The sequence below is a fragment of the Papilio xuthus genome, unplaced genomic scaffold, assembly GCF_000836235.2.
Source record: "Papilio xuthus unplaced genomic scaffold, Pxut_1.1 DF828952.1, whole genome shotgun sequence".
NCBI classification, from domain to species: domain Eukaryota; kingdom Metazoa; phylum Arthropoda; class Insecta; order Lepidoptera; family Papilionidae; genus Papilio; species Papilio xuthus.
Window position 1 is genome coordinate 2,639,273 of NW_013529697.1, and position 25,386 is coordinate 2,664,658.

The following is a 25,386-nucleotide window of genomic DNA, read 5'->3' on the forward strand; positions in this document are numbered from 1 at the left end:
CGGGTTGGCCTTGATGTAGCACTGCACCACGCCCGCCAGTCGGAAAGGGAGGTACTGCACTGTTGGTGTGAACGTCACTTTCGCTGGGTCTGAAAATCAATGGAACAAAAGTTAGTACACGTATTTTTTTACTCGAACAAATCTGCAGTAACTTAGCTATGTTTTCATACAATGGAGACATTTGTTTCATATTAAAAACAATATTACTTGAGTGGTTAACATCTAGTTAAAAGATTTAAAAAAAATGTGCCAAAAACATCTAATAAACGCCATCTAACAATTAAAATAGTAAAAACAAAAGACATTACATTCAACATTAAGATAAGCGGAGGCGCTCTGAGGGTCGCCGATGCCGTTGGAGACCTCGCAGAGGTACTGTCCGGAGTCATCCGCGGCCACGGGGTTGATGAGCAGGGCGCCGTCGCGGCGGATGGTGACGCGCGTCTCCAGCGCGGCCACCTCCGCCACCGGCGCCCCCTCGCGGAACCACTTCACCGTCACGTTGCCCGGCAGCGCCTTCGCCTCGCACGAGAACTGCACCTTCTCGCCCTCTAACTTCGTTTGGTTCGTTGGTGGCATCTGGATATTAAATATATATATTTAATTTCTCTCAACAATTTTAATCATCGCCTTGCACACGCTAACTTACGGCACTTCGCCAGAATTCTTTGCATATCCCTTTTTTTTTGAAGAATTATTTCATTATCTAAAATTTAAAATTAAGCCAACTTGACATAGCTTTTAAAAGCTATATAAAACTATTTAAATAAAATTTATACATAGTATAACCAAGAAGTATATATGTTATTATATTGTGCAAATATTATAATTATTTAATAGAGTACAAATACGGCAAAGCCGTTTAACATGGCAGACGTAATACAATTGTATTTAAGCGTTCAAACAATGTAAGCGTGTTTACATTTCATCATACATTCATATTACGAGGAGGGCAATACGCTATACAAATATTAAATGAAATTTGCTCGTTTAACGGTAACAGATAAATGGCACTTTCTCCTAATTATAATCGCTCCAATTGCGATACTCCAATGCGCCTAACGACGCCCGGGGGCGACTCGCTATTAATTTTATCAAGGCTGTTTGTACCTTTATTAGGGGAAAAGAAATGAGTTTAGCTCAAATTAATTAGTGCAATAGTATATCGTTACTGTTTTGTTACTTCCTTATATTTTCGTATCCTTTAACATTAAAAATAAAATAGTAATTTTATAAACAACATCAGATCCGAGCATAATAAAGTCAAGAATGCATCTTTACACTGGATATTTTTATACAACTGTGAACTATAGCTTACTATAGCTTTGTTGCTCACTTAAGAAACGGTGCCTTCACATAAATGACTTCTACTGCTAATAAATTTTCTGTCAGAAGTGAAGCGATAACAGCGCCTCTCCTACCGGACCAGACAAGTTAGTCACACTTTACGTGAGGAGTACTGACCGTGATGACGGCGCCGCCTGCGATGATAACGCGTGCGGTGTGCGACACCTGGCCTTCACCGTTGCGCGCGATGCACGTGTAGTCACCGATGTCCTCGTGCCGGATGTTGCTGATGCGCAACTCTGTGCCGTCGTTGAAGATTCCCACCGTACCAGACGGCTCTACGGGGTTCGCGTCCTTGTACCATAGGATCTCCGGCGTCGGTGTGCCCTCCGCCTGGCAGTTCAATATGATCGCGTCCCCTGCAAATATGCATTATTCAAGATTACCATTTCAGTCTGTGGTCCACTGCTAGACGTAGCCTTTCTTCAGTCTAGAGCCAACTTTTCTGTTCTGACACGCTCAAATTCATTAAGTTACCGCTTAATGATTCCCTTACCCTAAGGGACCCCTTCCCATGACCGTTTAAGAGCTTAAGTGCGCCAGTTAGTCGTAGTATTGTATATACCTAAGTTAACGTATATAATGTCTTCCGGTGTGATGGAGAAGCGCGGCGGTGCGTGCACGTCGAGGTGGAACCAGGTGCCGTTCTTGTGCTGGTTGGGCGACCGGTTGAGGAACACCACCTTGCACTCGTACCAACCCTGACATATCACAAACAATTTATAAATACTATATTCAATATTCATGAAGACATTTTATTCTATTGACAAATTTCTAGGGTTAGGTAGTTTAGGATAGTAAGTAGAACACTCATAAGATCAGTGGACCTTAATCACGGATTTGCACATCCGTAAGATTCTAATGAGTTGCACATTTTCAATCTTTTTGTTACACATAAGGAATTATGGAACGGAAAGCACTTCGCTTGACTGATCGTAAAAAACGTAAAAGACAAATACTGCATTTCCTTATAAAAGTAAGTATCGACTTTATTCATAAAACGAGTGTAACTTTTCTCATTTAAGAATGCAGACATTCTAATAAATGCAGTTCGTATGCAAGTTTGAGTTTCATTGTAGTCACAAAGACGCGGAAGCGACGCAGATATGTTACAAAATGTTAGTTAAAACGCGAACGCCCCACAGACATGGGAAAATGCGTTCAGGAAACAAAAGAAACAATAGACTTACAAACCTTTGTATGGTATACATGAGGTTTTACGTGTTTTGTCACATACTTTAGCATTAAAATAGACTTTGATGACAAAATACTTGAATATAAAGTTTGCTTAATTATACGTGGATACTTGAATAGTGTGTACGTAAGGTAGGTTACCTGGTCAGTTTCGCGTATATTGGTGAGGTTGAGACTTGCTGCGCCATAGGGTGAGTCCGGAGCGACTCGGGCCACGCGCCCCTCGTACCCTTCCCCGCTGTGCGTGGGATAGCTCTCGTACCAGATGTAGATCGGTATGTCCTGCCCCTGTATACAAAACACGCGTCAACACACAACCTTCAACTGGTGCGTACACACTGCATCTCCAGTTTTCAACACAATTACATTACACAGTACAGTCATACATAAATACATACATCCAACAATGTTTGATAGTTCTCGTGAAATTATCCATTTCCCTGTCGTGAAAGGTTCATGGAAGGTAATGAAACAAAACATAAAATGAATACTTTCACAAAATTTTGTTATCTACATGAAGATTACGTTTCATCAGTTCTTAATAGACTTTAATTTTAGAACAATATTTTGTGAACTAAATACGATTAGCTACAAGAACATGCATGTGGAAATGACTAGAGATACTTTGTCTAAATAACAAAGATATACTGATTACAGCAATTACTTAGTAATATACGACAACTTTCTGATATCTGATACGAACTAACAATCAGCTTCAATATTAGTCCAGATATAAAAGAAGCTGATGTAGTGCAGATCTATCTACGCGACGATACGAGACGAGACGACATGATACGAGTGACAAGACATGAAGCATGCAGTATGCAATAGGTATGCAGAATGAGAATAAAACAAAGAGGTAGGTAGTAAGGCTAGGAGTGCAGGAGCTTGGGCGAACCCACAGCCACAGAAGAGAGAAACAGACAGAACCGCCGCCGGTGCGCGAGGGAGTGCGAGCCCCGTGTGAGCCTGAAGCTATGTGCTCCCGGTGCTAACTCCGATATAAACTTGTGCACCCAAATAAACGAAAATGAAAATATTTTATTTGCAAAACGAAAAGAAATATTTATCTTATCGTATATGTAAAGTGGTCGTGTATTGTGTCGGTTTAGTTTAACGGGGGTCTGCTGCTCTCTCAGACACGCTTCGTAGGGCTTTGTCACTGTGGTGTATGTCGCGGTAGGTACAACAGGCGGTATGCTGAAGAGGCGAAAGTACATAAAGGCGTGCGTGGGGCGCGCGCGGGGCGGGGGCCAAGGGTTGTGCGAACGCTAGCCCCCGGCCCACGGCGCCCTTACCACTGGCACGGACAAAGTGGCCGCGGACACGGCACGTTATACTTTACATTCTGCTGCGCGTCGCGGGGACGAGCCGTCCTCTACTGAACAGAAACACACACACGGTAGATGAGCAGCGTTGTATTGTAAGAGTGGAGTGTGGGCCATCGTACCGTTTCGCCTACCTTCTTCTCCCACTGCAACACGTACGGCACGGGGATGTCCTCGGGGAAGTCCACCTGGCAGTTGAAGACGACGCTCTCGCCAAGAATCGCCGTGATGTGCACGGCATCTTGGTGATCTTGGTGACAGGTTACTGAAAACATCTTTTATTAGTATTTCTGACTCAACTTCGATTCTACGAAGTGCGTCACACGACACCGTGTGAACCGTCTCGCGTTCAGTCTACTGGAAGCAAGTTTACAACGTGTGAATGGCCTTTAATGCTGTAAATGTGTCATTTTAAAGTTTACACTTTAATACCCTGCTTAAAAAAACTATTTGGCGCTGTTGTAAAAGTTTCGTAATCGTCATCATACTACTATTTCAGTCTTTTACTCATGGCTTAAGAGACTCATTTTATTAATTTTATCTTTTTAAAAAATAGGTCAGCTCCGCACTTGCGAATTCGTGTCAATGTGCAGGACTAAATCTTCACCAAAGATAAAGGTACAGGCTGTTATAACTGCACTTTGAAATGAATACAACGTTCATTTAGCTCGTTATCTATTCTTTTCGCTATAGAAAGCTCGCATTAATGACTATTTCTGTGGCCATTTGAACCAGATAAAACCAGTACGAGGAAAACCGATGCCTTAATTGCGCGGTGATTTTTCTTTCAGTATATAGTAGGAGAAAAATTGTTCGCGCTGATTGTGTTTTTATCTTTAAATACATTTGCAATGAAAGTGTTTTAGAAACGTACAAGTGAACACATAAAGTGTTCTTCGCTTAACCTAACCAGTGTAGGCAGACATGGTATGGAGTTTATAGCTTTTAGGTCACATTTCAACATATTTAGTTGAATATTTTCCGACTATTTTTAGCTATTGAAGGACTAAATCGAACTTAATCATAAACTACCAAAATGATTCGATTACTTTTTAAACCACGTTGTTTTCAACAAACATAACCACAAATGGTGTAACAAGTCATTTAGCGTTTAATTCGGATTTCCATTAAAATGTTTTGCGACATTTGAATAAAAGTAATTTATATATGTTTTGTTTGTTATCTGTCTGTGGCTCGAACCCGATCGCCATTCGTTAGCGTGAATGAATTAAGGGTAATCCGCATTTATCAAAATGCATGACATAAATCAAACCAGATCACGCGCTTTTTGTGCAAACGTTCGACATGTTGGCACAACGAATGTCTATATGATAAAAAAGAGGCTCGCACTTTTGATTTTGAGCCAATTACAAATATTGGTTTTAAATTTCCAAACATTGTGATATAAATTTTATTCAGTTTGTATTTTTGGGGCATTTAGTTAAGATTTCCTTTTTGACTGAAAGTTTTAATTTAAATAATAAATTTTTTGACATATAAAATTAAATATTCGTCGATATGGTCATTGTCGTTTTCACGTGAAAATCTATATTGAAGATATGAAATGTAAGGTTACTTATGTTATTTTTTTATTCTTAAACACACAGAATCACTTTGTACCTAAACATACAGTACAATATTTCTCTGGAAATGATATCGACGTAGTTATATTTGGCTGATTTATGGTCAACAAAATTTATCAGCAGTCTGGACATGTCGTAAATGTTTCTATCCAACATATTTGAGAAACTGCTTCCAGTTTATGTAAGCGAGGAGGAGATATTTTAAGTTGTTAGAACGGAAATTGAGGGTAGCGCGGAATTTGTTATCAAATATTGATCGGTAAGCAAGTATTCGATCACTTGCAGTAAATATACGGCAAGGGTTTCGTATGTATCTAAGTTTATTTGAAGTTTTTTTAACGTTTTACGGTTCCTTGTTTTTTTTTCTGGGAATATTTCGATCTTTTCACGTTTGAGATTAAATAGATCCGGATGGAAAGCAAATCTCGTCTACAGTCTTTGTTTTTATAAAGAAACACACAGATGCGCCTATTGGCAACTTTTCTTTCTCATTATAATTTGACGTAATCCTTTTGTAATAAGATGGTCGATATTGACTTGTTAAGTTACTTTTTGTAGACTTTTGATAGAATACAAATGTTGTATTATAATAATACGAGTAACATTTTGTATACGCAGGGTGCGGCAAGTACGCGGCGCGCCTACGCATTTCTCATATTATTACTGGTATAGAAGGTATGTGAAATAGGAACAAGTCGGAGTAGAATGTCATTGTCACTGTAATGTGTAGTTATCAGTGTCGACACATCCCAGTAGATGAACTAGCTGCAGCACGACGGCAAAGTGAGTGTGGCAAACCTTATAACTAACATAGGAAGAGCGTGAAGAGGCATATCATTGAGATGTGTCTGCATCGATTTGGTGTGTCGGTGTCAATTGGCTGGTTGAACGTTCGGTGACATTCCTCAATCTACACTCAATCGGATCCATATGAAGAAGCTAAACAATCTATAAGTAGAAAATTTGTGAAGGGGTGGTGTGCTTGTGTAGTGTGTCGGTGTCGGTGTGTTACCCGGCAGGTTGACTAGCAGCAGGAGCAGCAGGCCGGCGGCGAGGTGCGGCGGGTGCTCGGCGCGCCAGCCCATGCCTGCGCTCCCATGTCACGGCCGCGCGCGGCGACTCATCCTCGATGCATCACCTATAACAAACAGCAAAAACACCGTTGTATATCAAACTAGAGAACCTACGGCAGTAGCGGCTGCTGTAATACAACGTAGGTAGGAAATTATAAAGCAGGAGTAGAGATGGAATCTTACTACGTACATCGATTAATATCAAATATCTTCCCCGATAAATACGAGTGTTGAATATATGTCGGGTAAAAAAACCTCTAGAAAGTTTGTACATTCACAAACAATGTAATGTATCTGTACGTTTATGCCTTCGTTTGCTTTTTTACCCTTTAACTTTTAAGAATCGATGAATGAATCATTTCATACGTAATGTCACAAGGTCTTTCCAACAATGCATAGAAGCATTGTACTTTGTATGTTTCGGATACCTTTACCGATTTTGCTTTTATTGTGCCTTTGTGACAAGGGCAGTTTCCTACACGGTGCCTTTCTGCGAAGGACAGGAAGGGCTATTGTGGACTATTTCAATGATACATTTCCACATTTTTTTTAAATACAAAAAGTATTAATGACATTTTATATATTAAAATTATCTTTAACATTCCGCCAACAAAAATTGTAATTATTATAAAAGTAATTAGGCTTTTTTTTATTTCAATTGTAAATTCTATAGAGATTACTTTAAATAACGAATAAGTTTCAGAGATGCGCAAAGCGTTGTCTCATGATAAACAGAACGGAAGAAAAGCGCCATTTTTATTTAGCTAATTCTCAGAAAGAAAATTCAAGACAAGAGTTTGTGTCGTTTGCAGAGGATAGTATTGGTCCCCCGGGTCTTTTCGTGAAGCAATCACACGGGACCTGTTTAACTGAATAATCTAAAGACAAGTATTTCTTTAAATAAAATAAAATTGTTTTGTCGGCACCTCTAGATACAAAAGTAGTGGGTAAAAGTTGAAGGGCTTAGGACAATCTCTGAGCTTGTTTGAAGGATCTTTCTAAAACACATAGATATTAGAAGTGATGTATGAAGTTTAAAATTATGATTACTAATTTTAAGGTCTTATGAGAATTATTTTTATCGATTATATTTTCGTTACCATTAGCAACTGTAGGTGCATATAGCTCGGAATGGCAATGCGCCCTTGGACTATTTCAGAAGCCTGACCTTAATTGCATGACATCACGGTATATACCTTCGTATAGGGTTGCCACACCAAAGTCGTTATGGCAAAATTAAAACTTTATTTAATGTTTACGTCACTTTGAAAGTATAATTAACTTTAATAAGTAATTGTAGTTTATTAACTTTCAGGAACCCAAAAATACATGTATTAATTAGTTATTTTTAGTGTAATAGTTAATGTAAATCGATATTTGGACTTAAAAATATTTTTTTAGCAACATAAAATAAACACAGATAAAGCCCGTAGCTAACTTTGTAGGCATAAATACTGGCATTTTTAAATAAGAAACTCAATCTAACAACGTAAAAGAATTATCGACACAGAATAAAATATTATTTGTAGTAATAAAAATCATATTTTTGGAAGAGAAAACCTGAGACAAGAGGCACTTTAACTTCCTGTAGTAACTCGCGAAGAAGCAATCTATGTGCGGTGTTATTAGAAGTTCATTGCGTGATATTCAAATGTTTTCTTCATCAGTTGTTTTGGACATATCGTCTATTATAATATATTTAATTAATGTTCCTACAGACTGTTATCTATTTCATTTTCTTTAAAATATTGAGATGACATAATAAAATATTTCGTACAGAATATTATAAAAAATATTTTATTAGGGGAAATCACAGTCACAATTTGTGGAATTCAAACAATTTTTTTCTGGTTGGTTCCTGACCAAGTTTTCGTGTACTAACATTATTATGACTACTAAATACTTGAATCCAAAATCTTCAAAACATCTATCTGGTTATATTCCGAACCCAGATATGTAGATATCGGGATCGAATGGCCTTTTTTTGTTTAAATTTTTTAGTTTCAAATTTATAACCCAAAAGTTATGGCGAAGTAATTCCAGATTTGTTCTCTTTAAGTATTCACCTACTTTAAGAAAATAGAATAATAATCACTTTACCCTGTTTTGGTTATTGGTTTGGCAGGTTTTAACCATAAAAGAAATTCTCACAAGTCTTTTTATCTTGACTCATTGTATTTCTTAAATTACACTACCTTGATATTAGTACATTTTGTTTAGAACCTATGTTGTAAACAAATTTCTATGTTCTATTTCACACAAATTTTAGAATTTAAATATAGATTTAACACGAAAGTTATTCAAAAGTTGACTGTGTTGTATGAGTCGTATATTCTGAAGCCTTTTAGTACGTCCCTTTAGTTACATGGCTTTAGAAAAATATCAAAAGCAACCATTACTCTATGTTTCGAATGACAAATGATAAAACATTTCACGAATGATGGCAGAACTGGCTGTACAGAATAAAAACGAAATATTTGTGATACGTTTAATTTTTACTTAGATAAAAAAAGAAGTCTATAGTAAATGTATGGGATTATCTGAATTATTTCATAGAGATGCCTAGGATGTTGATTGCTGAATAGAGTAAAAATAGTGTTGTCTATACAAAAGTAGGTTCCACAAAGGATATTGTGTAAAACTAATGCAACGGAGCTTAGGCTTTTTAGACGTGAATTTTTTTCGGGTTTCCACGATTTCGAGGATGTAAAGCCGAGTAATGGTAGTGCAGCTGTGCTGAGTTTTATCTTTACAATTCAAAGCAGGACACGCATAAAAATATTTAGTTTGTCTAGAATAGCTATGATTTTAGGTAATGATTTTCGTATTTAAATTGAACTCAGTAGTTCTATGATCAATTTATCGTAGTAAATATGGTTTATGTTCTGTATTAAAATCTAATTTTAGATTTAGTGGTCATATTTAAAAAAAATACTATATCTAGTTTGGTCAAGTCAGCTTATTCTCTCTGATGTTTTTATTTTATTATAACCTCCACTTATCGTCTCAATTCTTTGCCATTGCAGAAATAGTCACACTCCGATGCCAATTTTTTTGACGTAGTGTACATTTTTTCATTAATTACTGCGATTTTTACGAGTAAGAAGCTATGCTTTTAACTATAGTTCTTTTAACTTTATATTCTAGTTTCAATCTAGATTGGGGAGACTGGGACTGAGGTATTAATGTAACATACGTATGGGTCAGTAAACCGTCTGCAATCGCACACGTCCGAACTGTAGAAAATGCAACTCATCTTTAATTAATTTGTGTAAAGTCGACGCCCGGCCGCGGCCGGAGGAGACTGCGGCCCGCGTATTGATTTTCGTACCTTGTCGCACGGCACGGGAGCGTCTGTACGGCTTCGAGCGCGCTGGGTGCGGCGGGGTCGGTGCGGCGTGGTCGAGCGCGGGCGGGCTCCGTCATCTGTGGAGTGCTGGCATGGGCTCGCAACGCGTCCGTACTAGCGCGCGGCTGGCCGGCCACTATCCATGCCACTAGCGCCACCTCGTATCGATCTTTGCGCGCGCATGTTCCCCGGCGCCGCGCCGCCGTCCCCGCGCCCGCCCTATGAATGGCCCGGCGGCGGGCGCGAGGCTCACGTGGTCGCCGCTCGCCCCTGGCCGTCCTGACCTACCGACCACCGCCACCACACCACCACTACGTCGGCGTCGGTGCCAACCCGATTAGCATCGATATTTAACACTATTCGTAGTAAGCGAGCTAATTCAAAGCGGATTACAAGACGTAGCTCTATCTTACCACGGAGCATGAATTACATATTTGTCGATTAATTTTGACTTGAGTTTGCAGTCTATATTGAGAATTGTAACGTAGACATAATCTTTAAAGATGGTTTATTGACACGGTTCAGTTTGTTTACAGGTTCCCACTTGCTATATAATTTCACGCTTTTTATGCACTATAGGATTTTATAATCTTTAGTATTAACCCCATATAAATGTTATAATGAATAATATGGATCTTGTTTAAATGGTTATTTAAAGTTTAAACGATGTTCATCTATTACGGATATTTCAGGTGCATTACAGAATAACGTTTTTGTAACATTTTCTGTATTTCGAATAGTTAGGTGAATTTTTCCTATTGCGAAACTTCAAGGGTACTTTGGAACTGAAAGTTTCAAGTGGTACTTAAGCAGTTATACGATTCAAATGTGCATTTGGAGCATTCGGTAGCGAGCTGTTACCAATTGGCTTAAAGATAAGAGGATAGTGTTGCTGCAGGGTTGTGGCCAGTACGGAGTATTACTGGTCGAGTACATGCCACCCCACGGATTTTAACATATACATATTTTATAACTATCCCCCCAACTGTATCTTTGGAAAGTATGTTTATTCTTGATTCTTTTATTTTGTAGTTCACTGTTTACCCTTTATAGATTATATTTCATTTTTATTAAAGTCATGTTCTCGCAAATAAAATTATAATCATCTCCCTGACCTTATCCCACTCACATAGGTTCAGCGACCAGAAAACTCCACTCCGAAGGTCAGTTAGTTTTTTAGAAAAATTGATCGTGTCTCCATAGAGATAGAAATGTGGCAGTACCAAAATAAAAGAAAAAGAGAGCACACCCGAATACGAAATACGGCATTCAATCCTTTGACATGCTATCAATTTGTTAAATTATAAATGCTGGCTTATTTGGTAGATTTCTACAAAATAAAAAAGTTTAGATTCAGATTCCTCTTTATGATGAAAATATCTTGGTAGAGTTTACATGATAGTAGGGTAGCAAACGAGCCACCCTCGTAAACTTATAGTTTATAAAGAAACTTCATAGAAACTCCGGCGCGTACTCGCAGTCAAATGTAAATTTGTGCTTCTTCGAATGTAAAACATCAGTTCCGATTCTTTGCTAAAATGTTTCAGACGTTTTGCACTGAATAAACATTCCCAATTTTTATACTCGTATTTTATTTATAGAATATCATTGAAATACGTTTATAACACACGATACAAGTACATTTATATTTAATTATTTTTACTTAAATTAATGTAAAACTAGTTTGAGGTAAATAGGAAAATCATTTTTCAAAGACTTTAAAAATGATGGTATATTTTGAAATTACTTGACGGAATTCTATAAATATTTTATAAAAAGTTCTAAACTTCGTAAAAAATACTACATAATACTATTGGCAACTTTGGAAACATAAAATTGAATGATTTTCATTTGAATATTATTACGTAGAGGTAAAGTTGAATTTAATTCATGCACTGAGCTGTGAGCAATGTTAATTAACTCGTCTACTTCATCAAACTCTAAGTGCAAAAGCTGTGCGGCATTTCGCATTCCGAGAAATCTGTTTTACGTGCTGTAAGTTTCAAATTGGGTCGGTATTAAGGAAAAGTTAAGAAGTGTAGGAAGCCTTATATTTCTAAAGGAGTGTGGTCCTTTTGTACTGGTGTAGCTTTATGCAGAAATGTAGCTTTCTATCACTCATTTAATTAACATTTGCACATACATCATTGTTTATGCTTTCCCGTGCCGGAACCGTAGCTTAAGTCGAGCTGTGAAGTGGGAGCCTATTGTACTGTTTATTGCAGACAAGTCTCTCAGTGTTTCTGTTATCTCATTGTGTAGCGCCCTAAAATATGTAAAGCTTGGCTGTTGACATAAAAACAAACTAAAACTTTATGACAGATAGAAGTGCGTTATAAAGGATGTATTTTTTTAATCAATTTGAATCCCTCTAGCGGCCGAACAAAGCAATTATTGAAAGGGGTATGTATGTCATACGTCACTTTAGACATCCTGTATGAAGCTATTAACTTACAAATATCTCTATGCTATGTAGTATAAGTATAAATCGTACTAGTATTATAAATGCGAATGTTTAGATGGATGGATGGATGTTTGTTTAAAGGTATCCCAGAAGGGCTCAACGGATCTCGATGAAATTTGGCATCAATGTAGAACATAGTCTGAAAGAACACTTAGGGTAATAGTTAAGTTTTGTTTAATTCCAGGCGGGCGGGGTCGCGAGCGACAGCTCGTGTTACTATTAATTAAACCATATTCTACGCTCTGCTTCAAATTTTTGAACTTTATGAAATATTTGCAAAAGTTTTATTGTTCAACCAAGATTGTTGTTACAGAATAAAGGATCCAATCACAATTTATCTGTTGTTAATATTTCATCAATGTAGGTGTACACGTGACGTCAATACGACGTCTCACCTCCAGGCTAGGTAACAATGGCCGGGATCAATCTGAGGACGTAATAAATTACCGTTCGCTAGTGTTGGCCCGATGCTATTTTTCTCGGCGAATGATTAATCGATATTACGTGTTTTGAATTGTGCGAGCAATGCGAATTATGTAACGGTAGACAATTCTTATGGTAATAGTGAAGATCTTTAGCAATTTTCGGTTTTTTCGATGAAAAGAATTCAACTCGTAATTACACATTAAGAACGTATGTATAATAAATGTAAGTTATTAGGTAATTCAGTTTAGTTTTCAAAGTTTCCTAAAATCTAGAAAGCCCTTTAAAAATATCAATTTTAATAGATTTTCATGTTTTGGTTCCCTACAAAAAATATCCTTTAAGCATATCGTTTAATTTTAAGGATAATAAACAGTTCACAACTTTCATTATTAATTATATAAAAGAATGGACAAGACGTCGTAATATTGCGACGTCACCGTCCTCGATAGAAACGAAGTCAATTTGTTCTTTGTAATTGTTATCGGTAAGAAGATAAGGCTCGTAAGTTCACTGAGCAGTGTAATTGTTCTGACTGCTTATCGGCCGCTTCTCAAGCACGATTTGTTTTCCAGCTGTCAACGCCGGACACGGACATTGCCTGCCTTCTTTTATTTCTTTGACAAATCAATTTGATTGTAAAGCAGGTGTTAGTGGATTGTTCATTGTTAATTTATTAAAATATAATCTTACTAATATTACAAATGTAAATGTTTAGTATCTCCAGAACGGCTGAACGGATCTCGTTGAAATTTGGCTTACGTATAAACATAGTCTGGAAGAACAAATCGGCTACTAATTATGTTTTTGTTTTATTCCGTGTAGACGGACTAGCGAGCGACAGCTAGTCTTGTTTATACTTTAGAATAGGAAGGAAGAAATACAATTTTTGATTGACTTCGCTTAGTTTTGCATATTGTATAAAGGATGAAATCGTAGAGAGTTTAATATTTTCACATCAAGTGACCATTTTCCGCTTGGAAATAGATTTATTTTTTACAACGCTGATGTGATTTGTCCAATGCAAGTTCTAGTCTGCAACTATCCGAACGGAAACGTTTAAACTCAACTAGGATACATTACAGTACGCCATTAGTTGCACTTTTGTATCCGATGTAGAAGTTTTGCCAAGAATCAACGGAGATATCGGTAAAGTTGCACTTCTAGAAAGTTCTACTTCTATCCCGCAAGTTGCACCCTCGCCCCAACACAAGGGAATGTTCTGTTGGTAACTTAATTATTCGCTAACAGCGCAAGGCACGCGCATCTCCGAGTGGCATTATAACACGATTTAGTTGTAGAAATTGAAATAGTTTGACGATGAAAATATAGAAATTTTTGATATATTAAAAGCAACTTTCAAAGGAAGCCAATACCGTTCAAAGTAAACTATTGTTAATATAAATAAGCTTTCAAAGCTCCAGCACGGTTTTGATGCAACGTATAATATGTGCAGAGTTGTATTTAGTGTAGGAAGTCACTGGTTAAGAATATTTACATGACAAAAATGTTTTTTTAGGAATAAATAGCTATATTCGTATGAACTTTGAGACAGAGTTTAGATTCTTATAGAGAAATTATAATCTATTTAACATAAAACTCATAATATTCCTTTCCGTATCGACAACGGGACTCCCTTTATTGGATTCTGAATAAGACTTCTGATTAAATGGTTCGCATTCCTTTTGAAAGTTGATGTACAATGCTGTCATCGATACTGGTCGTCGGAAACTTTGCCTTTAGAACAACAAGTCAAAACATTTCAACTTCATTTTCTCTCTTCCTCATAAACTTGAAATAATAATTCGGAAATTATTTCAAAAGAACTTTAGCCAGTATTATTTCAAACATTTTTAAGTTGAAAATAAAGAAAATAGAAGTAACTTTCGTTATCATAATGAAAGTTCTTTTGGTCAACATTATTTTTGTCGTAAATGTTCTTTCGATTTTTTTTAATAACTTAAAATATTTTACTGCAAAAATAAGAATAACAGACTGCAACCATTAAATCATTATCAAATATTAGAGAAAAAAAATAACAACAGAATATTAACCTGGCAATACATAACTAAAATGTCTATCATGATTTAGCATTCTATTTATAACAATGTTACCCAACATGCGTGTTTTAAATACTCGAATGAAAAAACAAAAGGATTCAAATAGCAGTTTAGTTATGCGTGAGGTTCGTAACATCCGTGTCTCATATTTAATTTGTTCCACATTCCGAGATGATAATTCTAGGAATGCGTTCAGAAACTCGCGTGCGAATGTCACTCGTGACAGTTTATGGCGCGTGAGTTGACGTTTTAAATTGACACAACACTATTTGACACGGTACGTCAAAGAAGATTGATGCAGCTGTTGTAGCATTTCACTTTTCTTATGCATAACCTCTAGGATGTTTATATACCTAACACAATATTATGCAACTTTAATGTAAAATTAACCCATAATATTAGGGTGAAACATCTGAGCATCGACTCTTCAATTCATAATATTTTACTATAATATTTTTTTAATCGATATTTGGAAGTCATAGAGATTGATTTTCAAATGGGAATTCAAATGATATAGATGACAATTTGTTTCCACGTGATTCAACAGTAGAAACTCAACCTAATTTAGAAATACAAATATTTTCGAAAGCCATGTCATGGGTTGAGATTGGAGCGCAGCAAACCCGTCAAAGAGACCGCCACCAGTGGCACATATCAATCATGGCCGTCATCTGCAGCCGAAGCGAGCCTTGTTATCTACAAATGCCACGGATCCAACTAATAATGTATCATCCACACGCCCCGATGATGTAATACTGATTTAGGAGATTTAGGATTTAGGGAAACGCCGAAATCACATCATCATATGTTGGCCACCTATTACATTGTAAATGTATGGTCAAATGAACATTTTATGGAAGTAAAGAGCTTGTATGTAGGAGAAGGAATTGACTATTCTGAAAGGTTATTTTTTAATTAGAAATAGCAATGTTGGTAATTTGGATAGCGAGTTTAAAATGTACTAATTACAATTTATGTACATACCAACTTCACTTTTAGTATAAAATATTTAAGCAATGAAAGAAAAATCTAATAATGAATGAAGAGTATTTAGAATTTTTGTCTGTTCCCTGCACCTACATTGCGGTAACCACTGACCCAGTTCCACAATTACTAAATAGAAATTTTACAGAAATACATAAAGTGCTTCAATTTTTATACAATTGTAACCATTTGACGTAACATTTTAACCGTACTTTGATATCGGTTTATTAAATCGTAACTTTTATCATTCAAAGATGTTTAAATTAATTTGGGAAATAATTATTAAAACACGAAATTATTCACGTATTCCGTAAAACACTAAAAAAAATACCAATTATGCCTACCACACAAAGTCTGGCAACACAAGAAATGGCAGTTAAGTCTCATTAAAAATATACCTTAAGTTGAAGTGAATTTAATTCTTTTCTATTATAACGCGACTACGATGTTCAACGTATAACACAAGTAAATACATCGCACGATACATGGTTCGTATTATCGGGCGGTTAATTTGCGTTGCTCGGGGCGCGCAATTTCCGCCGGTGGGCGGCTCAAACGCGATATTTCCGATAACTCAGCTCCGATGCCGGCTCGCGTACCGGCACTAATTCGGTTAAGCTACTCAATACACTCGCAATGTGGATTATTGATGCACTAACATTCGCCTGGTTTTCAATGTAATCTATACCATGTTGTTTTTTTTACTTTTTTATTCGACTCTGACATATATTTGAATGGAATAATTTTTATTAATCGTAAAGGTCATTAAACTATCGGACTTCTCGCTATTTGTTAGTACATGTAATCTTCTCGGCTACAAATAGTTTTAGTGAACGTTCTATTAACGCCGGTGTGGTAGGGTCCTCATTTGCATCCGGCTATACTATAGTTAATATGTTGGTCGCTTAATCCCCCGCCATCCGTCCGTCCGGCCTGTTTTCCGCACCGCTGATAAAGCCGGACAGTTAAGTGTGAAAAAACATGATAGTCATCGCCATTAATCCCCTTTCGGCTAATCAATCTTTCAATTTTCAATAGCCTTGTATTTACTGCTTGTTTGACTTAATGTCAGACGAGTCAAAGATTATTATGTGTGTTTAAATTAAGAGAGATGTCTTTTAGCCGACTTGAAAAAAAAGGAAGTTATTTTTAAATTCATGCAAACTTAATGGTTCGAACTACATATGTATAAAGTGCTTTTTTGCAAAATTATGTGACTCGTCAGCATATTGATAAACAATCAATGATAAAGTTTGCGAGCCCAATGAATAAAAAAGTTGGAGGTTATTTAAATATGTATTACTTTATAGACTTTATAATTAACACTAAAAGATGTTAAAAAAAAACTTTATCTAATTTTATAAAAAAAATTGCATTAAACTAGATATAAGTCATGACTTAACCATTTACAAGGTAAATTTAATATAGAATAGCATTTACAGATAAGTGGTCTTCTAAAGCAACAATGTACCGCTCTTACAATGAGCTTCATCGGATAAGCCTGGCTTCCGAGAATAAGCTACCTTCAACGACACTTAACGAAGACGAAAACTAAAGTTAATAATGGAATTTAGAATTATTTTTTGTATTTCAAATGTCAATTGCTCTGGATTTATAATGAAAGTATGGCTGTGTAATATTAAATAAAGAAAAAAAAAATACTTCGATATTTTCTGAACAATTTATATTAACTCTCATACGAAGTCTAGTTTGGCATACGTGTGTTCCCGCCCGAATGCGGACCGCAGCTAGCCACAGAGCAGAGCAAATATTCCACACGCTTCCTATTTACTTCCCCCGCTGCTGTTTGCACAGATAAAGCGAAAATTTGATCAAACACAAACGTTGTACCTCGAAATTCGTTTTGCACGTCACATGTAGCAGTGCAAATTAATTTTAACTATATTTTTTACGTTATTTTTATCAACACCAAATATTTATCTACAAACACAGATTCAAAAAACGTTGATATCTTTGTTCAGTTAAATTGAAATGTTACCTTCAAATGTGAGATGAAAAAATCTGCGATAAACGATAGAAGAAAAAATATAGTAATTCCAAATATTGCTTGTAAAACAGAGATTTGTAACGGTTAATGTGTCCGTTAAAAATTTATTTTTGATTTCTTTTTTTTTATAAGAAAAGGGGGCAAACGAGAGTCGGGAACACCGAGGTGATCAACGACACCCATTAACAACACCAGAGCAACTGAAGATTTCAATTGCTAATGTTCAGTGCAAATTAAAAAAATAATGTGATTTAAATAATCAGATACAACATTACAGTAATATAATTTTACTTAATGACAGATTTTTTAAATCACTGGTAAAGTGAAATTAAAAATACGTGATCACAATGAGAACACTGTCGCTATTGCTTCCACGTGTGTCCCGGTGCAATATTAATTTGCGTTATGACGTCACGGCATGGACGGCCGCCATGTTGGGCTGCGATGATTAAACCAAGCCCTTGATTAAACTTGTCGAACGGAACGTGATCAATGTTTACTAACAGACAAATAAATTTAACAAAGAGGAGGAGGAGACTTGACATTTATTATTCTACATTCAAAAGTTTTGATTGCGATTCATTTGTTTAAAATAAATAAGATTTTAAATCATTCCGATTTATTAATATTAATTTTAATTATCCTTAGCAGTATTATTCAAATTAACTGAACGATTATTTAGAAAGTTTACTTTTAGAAATAAAAAGCTTTTTGTGTAAGCAATGAAAACCAAGTGGAAATAGATAAATTTTAATCAGTCATAATAGGCCCGGTTTGACAGCTGCCATGCAACTCAATGTTGTGAGATAATTAGGGAACTTAATCTAGATTTGTTTAACTAATATCCTATTTTTTTATCCCCTTTATCAATTAGTATTATTAAACGCTATGTAGAAGAGTGAATGGCTTTAGGGTCTTAATTTAGTAATTTGGTTAGGAATAAATTTAACATGGGCTATGTTTTTTTTTCTCATGTCAAAATTAGTTGTGTGTTTAAGTATCAAAGTGCATGAAGGTTCAATATGTATGGGTAATTTTAATTCCTTAGAATAGTTTCAGAGGTTAAATTCTAACAAAGTTGTAAAGTTAAATAAAAGCTCGTGATGATAAAAATGATTGATTATACTCGAGGGCGGAGTGAATACAGAAACGCCTACAGAGTGTTCTTGTTATTTTTGTTTTACTTGTGCACTGAAGAAATGAGAACATCCACTTTTCCCGCGCTCTTACACGCCAAAAGAAGGCGCCAAATCTTTTTTTCTTTCTTGCTGTCAACACGAGGTGTTAAAATGTGCACTACGCTTGCTTGCTGCTTACTGTTTTTTTTGTTCTTCTGAAAGCATTGTTGTGCTTAATTAGTACATACAATTTCTTGCAATAAATAATAAGAAAGAATATGTAAAACAGTAATGTAGATAATTCTGTTTGGTTTACCATAAAAATATATGGAGCACTTAATGACTGATGTTAAATAATTAATTGAGGTAAACGGTCACGGAAATAATGATTAAATTGGCAAGGTCGATCGTGTTTAACGCTTTTATGATATTTAATTCCTATTTGTATTTAGCACTGCAACGTTAAATATACGATTATTAAATTCGAATAACTGTCGTGTAAAACAATTAACTTGTTACTATTTTTAAGAATATTTTGTGATACGATCTTTGAAATAATCAAATATAATAAATTCCAATGATGAAAGGATGTTTGTTTGTTTGAAGGTATCTCAGGAACGGCTGAACAGATCTCGATGAAATTTGGTATACACATAAAACACAGTCTGGAAGAACACATATTCTATTAATCACGTTTTTTTAGTTCCGAGCGGACGGAGCCGTGGACGACCGCTAATAATAATTATATTATGGAATTAATAAAGGAGCCCTATTTCATTTGGGAGCGCTAAAATGTTACCAGAGAATGTCAAATCAAAGGAGGTCAGGTAAGAAACCATAAAATCTCCGTCCAGAACAAAGCGGACCTGTTCAACTTGCTTTCAACTTTAACCACCGCCTTTATAGTCTCGTCTTTCAACCACAAACCTCATCCTGCGCCGTGAAACCTTCCGTTTATTAATCTTTGCATATTATTATAAATGAATTTGTTTTAAAATTATTATTATATAAGAAACCACTTAAATTTGATACAGGATATGCTGTCCGGTTGTAGGTATAAAATTCAGAAGAGAATCGGATAGAATATCCGATGACCTGATTTTACGAGTGTCGAAATATCAAATCACTATAAAAATTAGACAGTTATGTTTTAAAGACAAACTGAAAACATTATTTTTATTTATGGTATTTGATTTCAATTAGAATAAAAAAATTCTCTCACGAAATTAATCCGACTAAATGTCACAAGAGATGATTGTAAGGTTGAATTAAATGGCCGTAAGTCACCGTCAACGTTTTTGTAATAAAACTCGGCCGGCGTTCATTCCCACCATTACGACTCAAGTCAGCTCGGCAATTACAATGACGAGCCCCAATTAATCTTGAACTCAGGTACCCAAGGACAGATAATGTCCACTTCGATGTATCAACAGTTTAAAAGAAAAAAATAAATAATTTTACAACATGTCAATATTCGATATAAATGTGTAAATATGTTTTCCAAAAAAACATTCTCAAGACTAACATTACACTCGTATTATACTAGATGGCGTTGAGTCTGCGCTAAAACGCGATTTAAAAAAATGTCGAACTCGCATAAGGGCTCCGGAGAAAAATGTTTACTTCGCTTCATGCCGGCTCGGTTCGCGCGGCCCCTAGGGTTCGGTGGGCCGAGGACTCTAACCTAACCAACTTCTTGGGCCTCATTCGCGGGGTGGCGGGTCGACTCTCGAGTCAGGAAAAATTGAAACCCCGTCCAAATAACGAATTTAATCTAGTAGTAATAAGGCTTTTGATAGGTAAAAGATTTCAATGTTAACTAAAAGTGCATGTAATTTTATAATACATATACAATTCTTGTATACGAAGCTGGTTTAATGCAGATTGCATTTTTTTTTAATAAGAACCCTCAACATATTTCTTAGTCCGTTAACTAAAAGATATTAACAGACGCTACTCTCTCAATTTCGATCGTTTATTTTAATTCAATTATTACCTCAATGTCAAACAAGCGTCAGTTATTGATTTTAGCACATTCAGTTGTTTCAGACAGGGCGGGCGGGGGTGAGGCGCGTTGCGGGGGGCGGCGGGGTGCCGCGGGGAGGAGGCAGTAAAACAGCAACCATACCTCCTCTTGTGAATATTTGATAGCTAAATCTTGGTATGGAAACGGGACCACTGATATGCAGAACGACATAGTCCGGGATTTTGTTACAGTTTTCCAGTTTAACTAAATAATACGACTGTAGAATATTTTCTAGATAAGTTTTATGAACATATGAAATTTAATAGTATTTATGACATAAACGCCCAATAAAACACTACAATAAGGACATAACGACAATATGATATAATATAATGCACAATCTGCAATTACAAAATATATATTAAATATATATAAAATATATTATTTAAATTTGCTAAATTGAGAAAAAATTGGTGACAACCAAATGTAACCGTCCTGTTTAAACATTTAAATAATTAAATATACAAAAAAACTATTATACACCAATCACCTTGCGATCAGTAAACGCCTAGCAACTGTAACTAGGGCAGTAAGTTGTAATAGACTATTTTGATAACTGTTTATGTAACGTTATAATAACTGAAATTAGGGGCCTACAATGTGGCATAACACAACAGTTGCAATTTGACGTATAAAAAAAGGTTACACGTAAGTTTTGGGATCGGGTTTTTGTATCGCTACACTCACGCGAGACCATAATTTGTTTCAAAATCAACGAGAACATTTGTAAAGAATCTGATTTGAAGAAATTATTCATGAAAATTATAGAATTTATCCCCAATTACTTTTATTAATTGTGTGATCTACCACAATATATGAATTAATAGACCGAACGAAAGTAATAGTGAAAAAATCTATACAAAGAACAAAGTATTAAAAATAGTTGCTCTAGCTTCCAAATTAAATGTTTTTACACATGTTCTAAATAAATAACTACAGGTAAAAAATAACATTCTTGATGTTACTGACGTCTATCCTTTGAGAATGACTTAAAACAATATTAATTTTTTTTTTCTTTTTCAAGTTGATTTCTTAATAATCATTACATTAAGCTACAATAGAATTATAAACTAAAGAATAAAAAAAATTGTTTTAGAGCTAACACGGCTTACAAACGTCATAATCTTACTTTTAAACTTAATTGATGTTTTATATTGCTGCAATGTCATTGACGGCTGTTAAAACGATTTTTTGACTGTCATCTGTCATGTGCAGTCTTTAATATACGCGAAGATAAAAAGGTATTTTCCATAAAATTGCAGCACGTTTAAGAAAGATTTGAAAGCGAAGCACTAATAGAAAATATCAAGAGTGTTTTCATCTTACCTTTCAGAACGTAGCAGTTTGAATTGACGTGTTGGTTTAAGTCAAATTGCGGGATTGCGTCCCCGTTTGTGAACGGAGCGTACTCGGTACGAAATTTGTGCTCGCAGCGACATCTTCTGAATTATTACGTTGTTTACGTGGTACCGGCCAACGTTATTGATACGTACCGGAATTCGGTATATAACTGGTTAAGTTATTTCAGGTATTGACCGTGATCGATGCCATAACCAGTTCCCAGTATTAGCACTTTTAATTAAGGAACATCCGTTGGGAGATAGTGTAATTAATTTTGACGTAATACTGGCACATTTGTTTAAAAGAGTTTTCACATTTTAGTGAACGGCGCCTAGAATAATCCTGCGGTAGTTACTATGTATTTAGTTTTTATTATATTACAAATGTAAGAACACAATCCTTGACAATAAACATTAAAAAATCCAGAGATTAGCTCTAAGAATTATTCTCAACTCATTAGGACTCCACAAAAAAGAATTCATAATGTTAGTAGATACTTTCTCATGAACGTCGTGTGGCCTCCATCAGTTCCGCAAACAACGTTTAACAAACAGAGTTCTTTGAATACTCGAAAGCGTCTCGGACCGCCCTACCAAATAAAGCCTTTTACGATACTGGAATACGTTTATATTGGTTCCCCGGCTCAATTATCACACAACCGGCTCTGAACGTCTCCCCATTTCTACACTAACAGCAAAAAAACGGCCATTCTTCGCCCCGACTTGTACGCTAGACGTGAGAAAAAACAGTTTCATTAATGCTTTTTGTTTCTTTCTTCGAACACGATACTTGAGCTAGTGATCTTAGTACGTTCATACAATGTACTGACATGTTGTGATCCACTGATTCTAAAAATTGTAATTTCAGTCATTGCGTCAATGTAGTTCATTGAATCTCACTTAATATAATATTTTATTAAGAATATAAAATCACTTTATAAATGGCACAATGCTAAAATATACATCTATCTGATTATTTAGTAGCGATTACTTCAATGTATACTGATATTATAAAGAGAAAAGATTTGTATTTTTATATTTTTGTACGTAACGAATAAACACAAAAAGTACTGGACCGATTTCAAAAATTCCAAGCCCATTCGTACTCTACACAATCACTGAGTAACATAGGCTATATTTATTCCTAGATTTTTTGTTTAATTCCGCACAGACGGAGTCGCTAGTAAAAGCTAGTACATACCACGATAATTCAAAGATTGTACTCGCTAACATCTTTAAAATAGGAGTAGAAGTTGATAACTTCAATAACTATCTTCGTTATAAATTCATTTATATACGTCGGAATAAGCTGTTAAACTATTTCTTTGTTATAACAAAGTTTGAAGACGTTAAAAAACTAGCTATTGTATAATTTAGCAGCTAAACGCCGGTGCCGGGGAAGCTGGAAGGCTTTTAATTAAATATCCCGTAACGGAATTAATGAAGTTTGCCATCCTTTAGAGGCAATCTACTACAGTTAGTCTTATAATACCATATTGCATACGTAATTAGGAAACTAAATTTTCAAAGTTCTTCATTTATATAGACTCGACTTTTACGATTTTTAAGACATCTAAAACATATTTAAACAGATTTGGTTACACAAAATTGGCCTAAAGCACCAAATTCAACAATTCATGAGACGACATCGAACAAGTTGATATAGGACATATAAAAATAAAAAGAGATGAATTAGAAAAAGAGTTATGAAGGGTAAAAGAAAAAAAACAATACATTATTTGTAACGTGACGAAGTCTTGAGTTGCATTTTCAATAAAGCAAAAATCGAATCTTAGACTAGCGAAAAGTCAACCCGAAGCACTGAAACACACATGAATTTAGTAATATAGATGGCCTGTTAGAATATTCATGAGAACTATATTTAAGTACGTCGCTAGTACCGAATTCCGGGTTTTATTTCGCGAGGGACGTCACAGTGGGACTCTTAATAATTGAACTACGACGACTGTACGAGTTACTGAGGATCGTTTCAACCCCTTACATTAAAATTTAAAGTTAATGGCAATTATTTAGATTACTGAATAGGGCTGTAAAAACATTGTACAAGTAAAGGTATAAAAAGAAAGTAATGATCGTTCCTGCATCTGATTCCCGTAACCTTAATCGTCTCGCGATATATCAGGCAATATCCTATACGTGACCGCCATTTTGAAATTTTAATAGAAAAATATTTCGATTTATTTTGCACTGAAAATATGCTTCAAATATTTATAACTAACCTATTTTTATGATGTGGAGGATAATCGAAATAAAATATTAATATGTTTTATTCATTTATCAAACCAACGCCCACAAGGCAGAGATTGCAATCATATATTGGAAATAGGTTTTTTGTACGTCCCCTGAGATACAGATGTAGCAAAAGTTCCGCGAAATATAAAATCAGAATCATTTCAAATGTAAACAGAAGTTATTAAACGAAAATATAATTACTTTGGTATTTATTTATAGGTATACAAGAAATATAACTTGCGAGAAAACTGTCTACTTATAAGGTGAGTTTATTACAAATCAATGAAAAAATGCGACTACTGTTCTAACAAAATAGAAGAATACCTTTACATAAATGTTTTTATGTGTTATTTCTTTATAATTATTTTTCTGCTGTTGTTGCTTATTGTGTTGTGATATTGAAAAGATTAAATGTTATTTTATTTTTTAAATAGAGAATAAGAAAATTCCATTCCATTCAACACTACACAATTCTTTTTTTTTTATATGAGAAGGGAGAAAACGAGCAACGGGAACACCGATGTGTTCATAGACGACCATTTTTAAATATTTGATTTTTTTCTTTGAATATCAAAACTGATTCTCTCAAGTACTAAAGTGTTTAATATGACAATGTGAATCCTTGCTTTTAAATTTGTTGTTATTGGACATGAGATCTTTCTGAGAGTTTTTCCATATTACTAGCATACAATTTTAGGTTTGTAAAGAAAACAATCTGGTACCAAAACAAGTCTCTCATTACTAACAAAACTTCAAAACCCCCCAAGTCATACAATACCCGTAAGTGGCTCAACAAGCTTTCTGGTTAACTGAGTCTCTTGAGAATAATTACTTGG

General features: G+C 35.4%; 1 protein-coding gene across 1 annotated transcript in view; it reads right to left on the reverse strand.

Moving 5' to 3' along the window:
* tutl (immunoglobulin superfamily member turtle) overlaps positions 1-25,386 on the reverse strand; it is a 65,303-nt gene that overhangs the window by 9,316 nt on the left and 30,601 nt on the right. Inside the window, exons 2-8 of the mRNA XM_013319760.1 lie at positions 6,465-6,590; positions 3,992-4,134; positions 2,683-2,829; positions 1,913-2,048; positions 1,465-1,706; positions 309-579; positions 3-89 (exon numbers count right to left, since the gene is read on the reverse strand). Of these exons, the coding sequence (XP_013175214.1) occupies positions 3-89; positions 309-579; positions 1,465-1,706; positions 1,913-2,048; positions 2,683-2,829; positions 3,992-4,134; positions 6,465-6,537 (1,099 nt within the window). The 5' untranslated portion in view covers positions 6,538-6,590. The remainder of the gene's footprint in view (positions 1-2; positions 90-308; positions 580-1,464; positions 1,707-1,912; positions 2,049-2,682; positions 2,830-3,991; positions 4,135-6,464; positions 6,591-25,386) is intronic.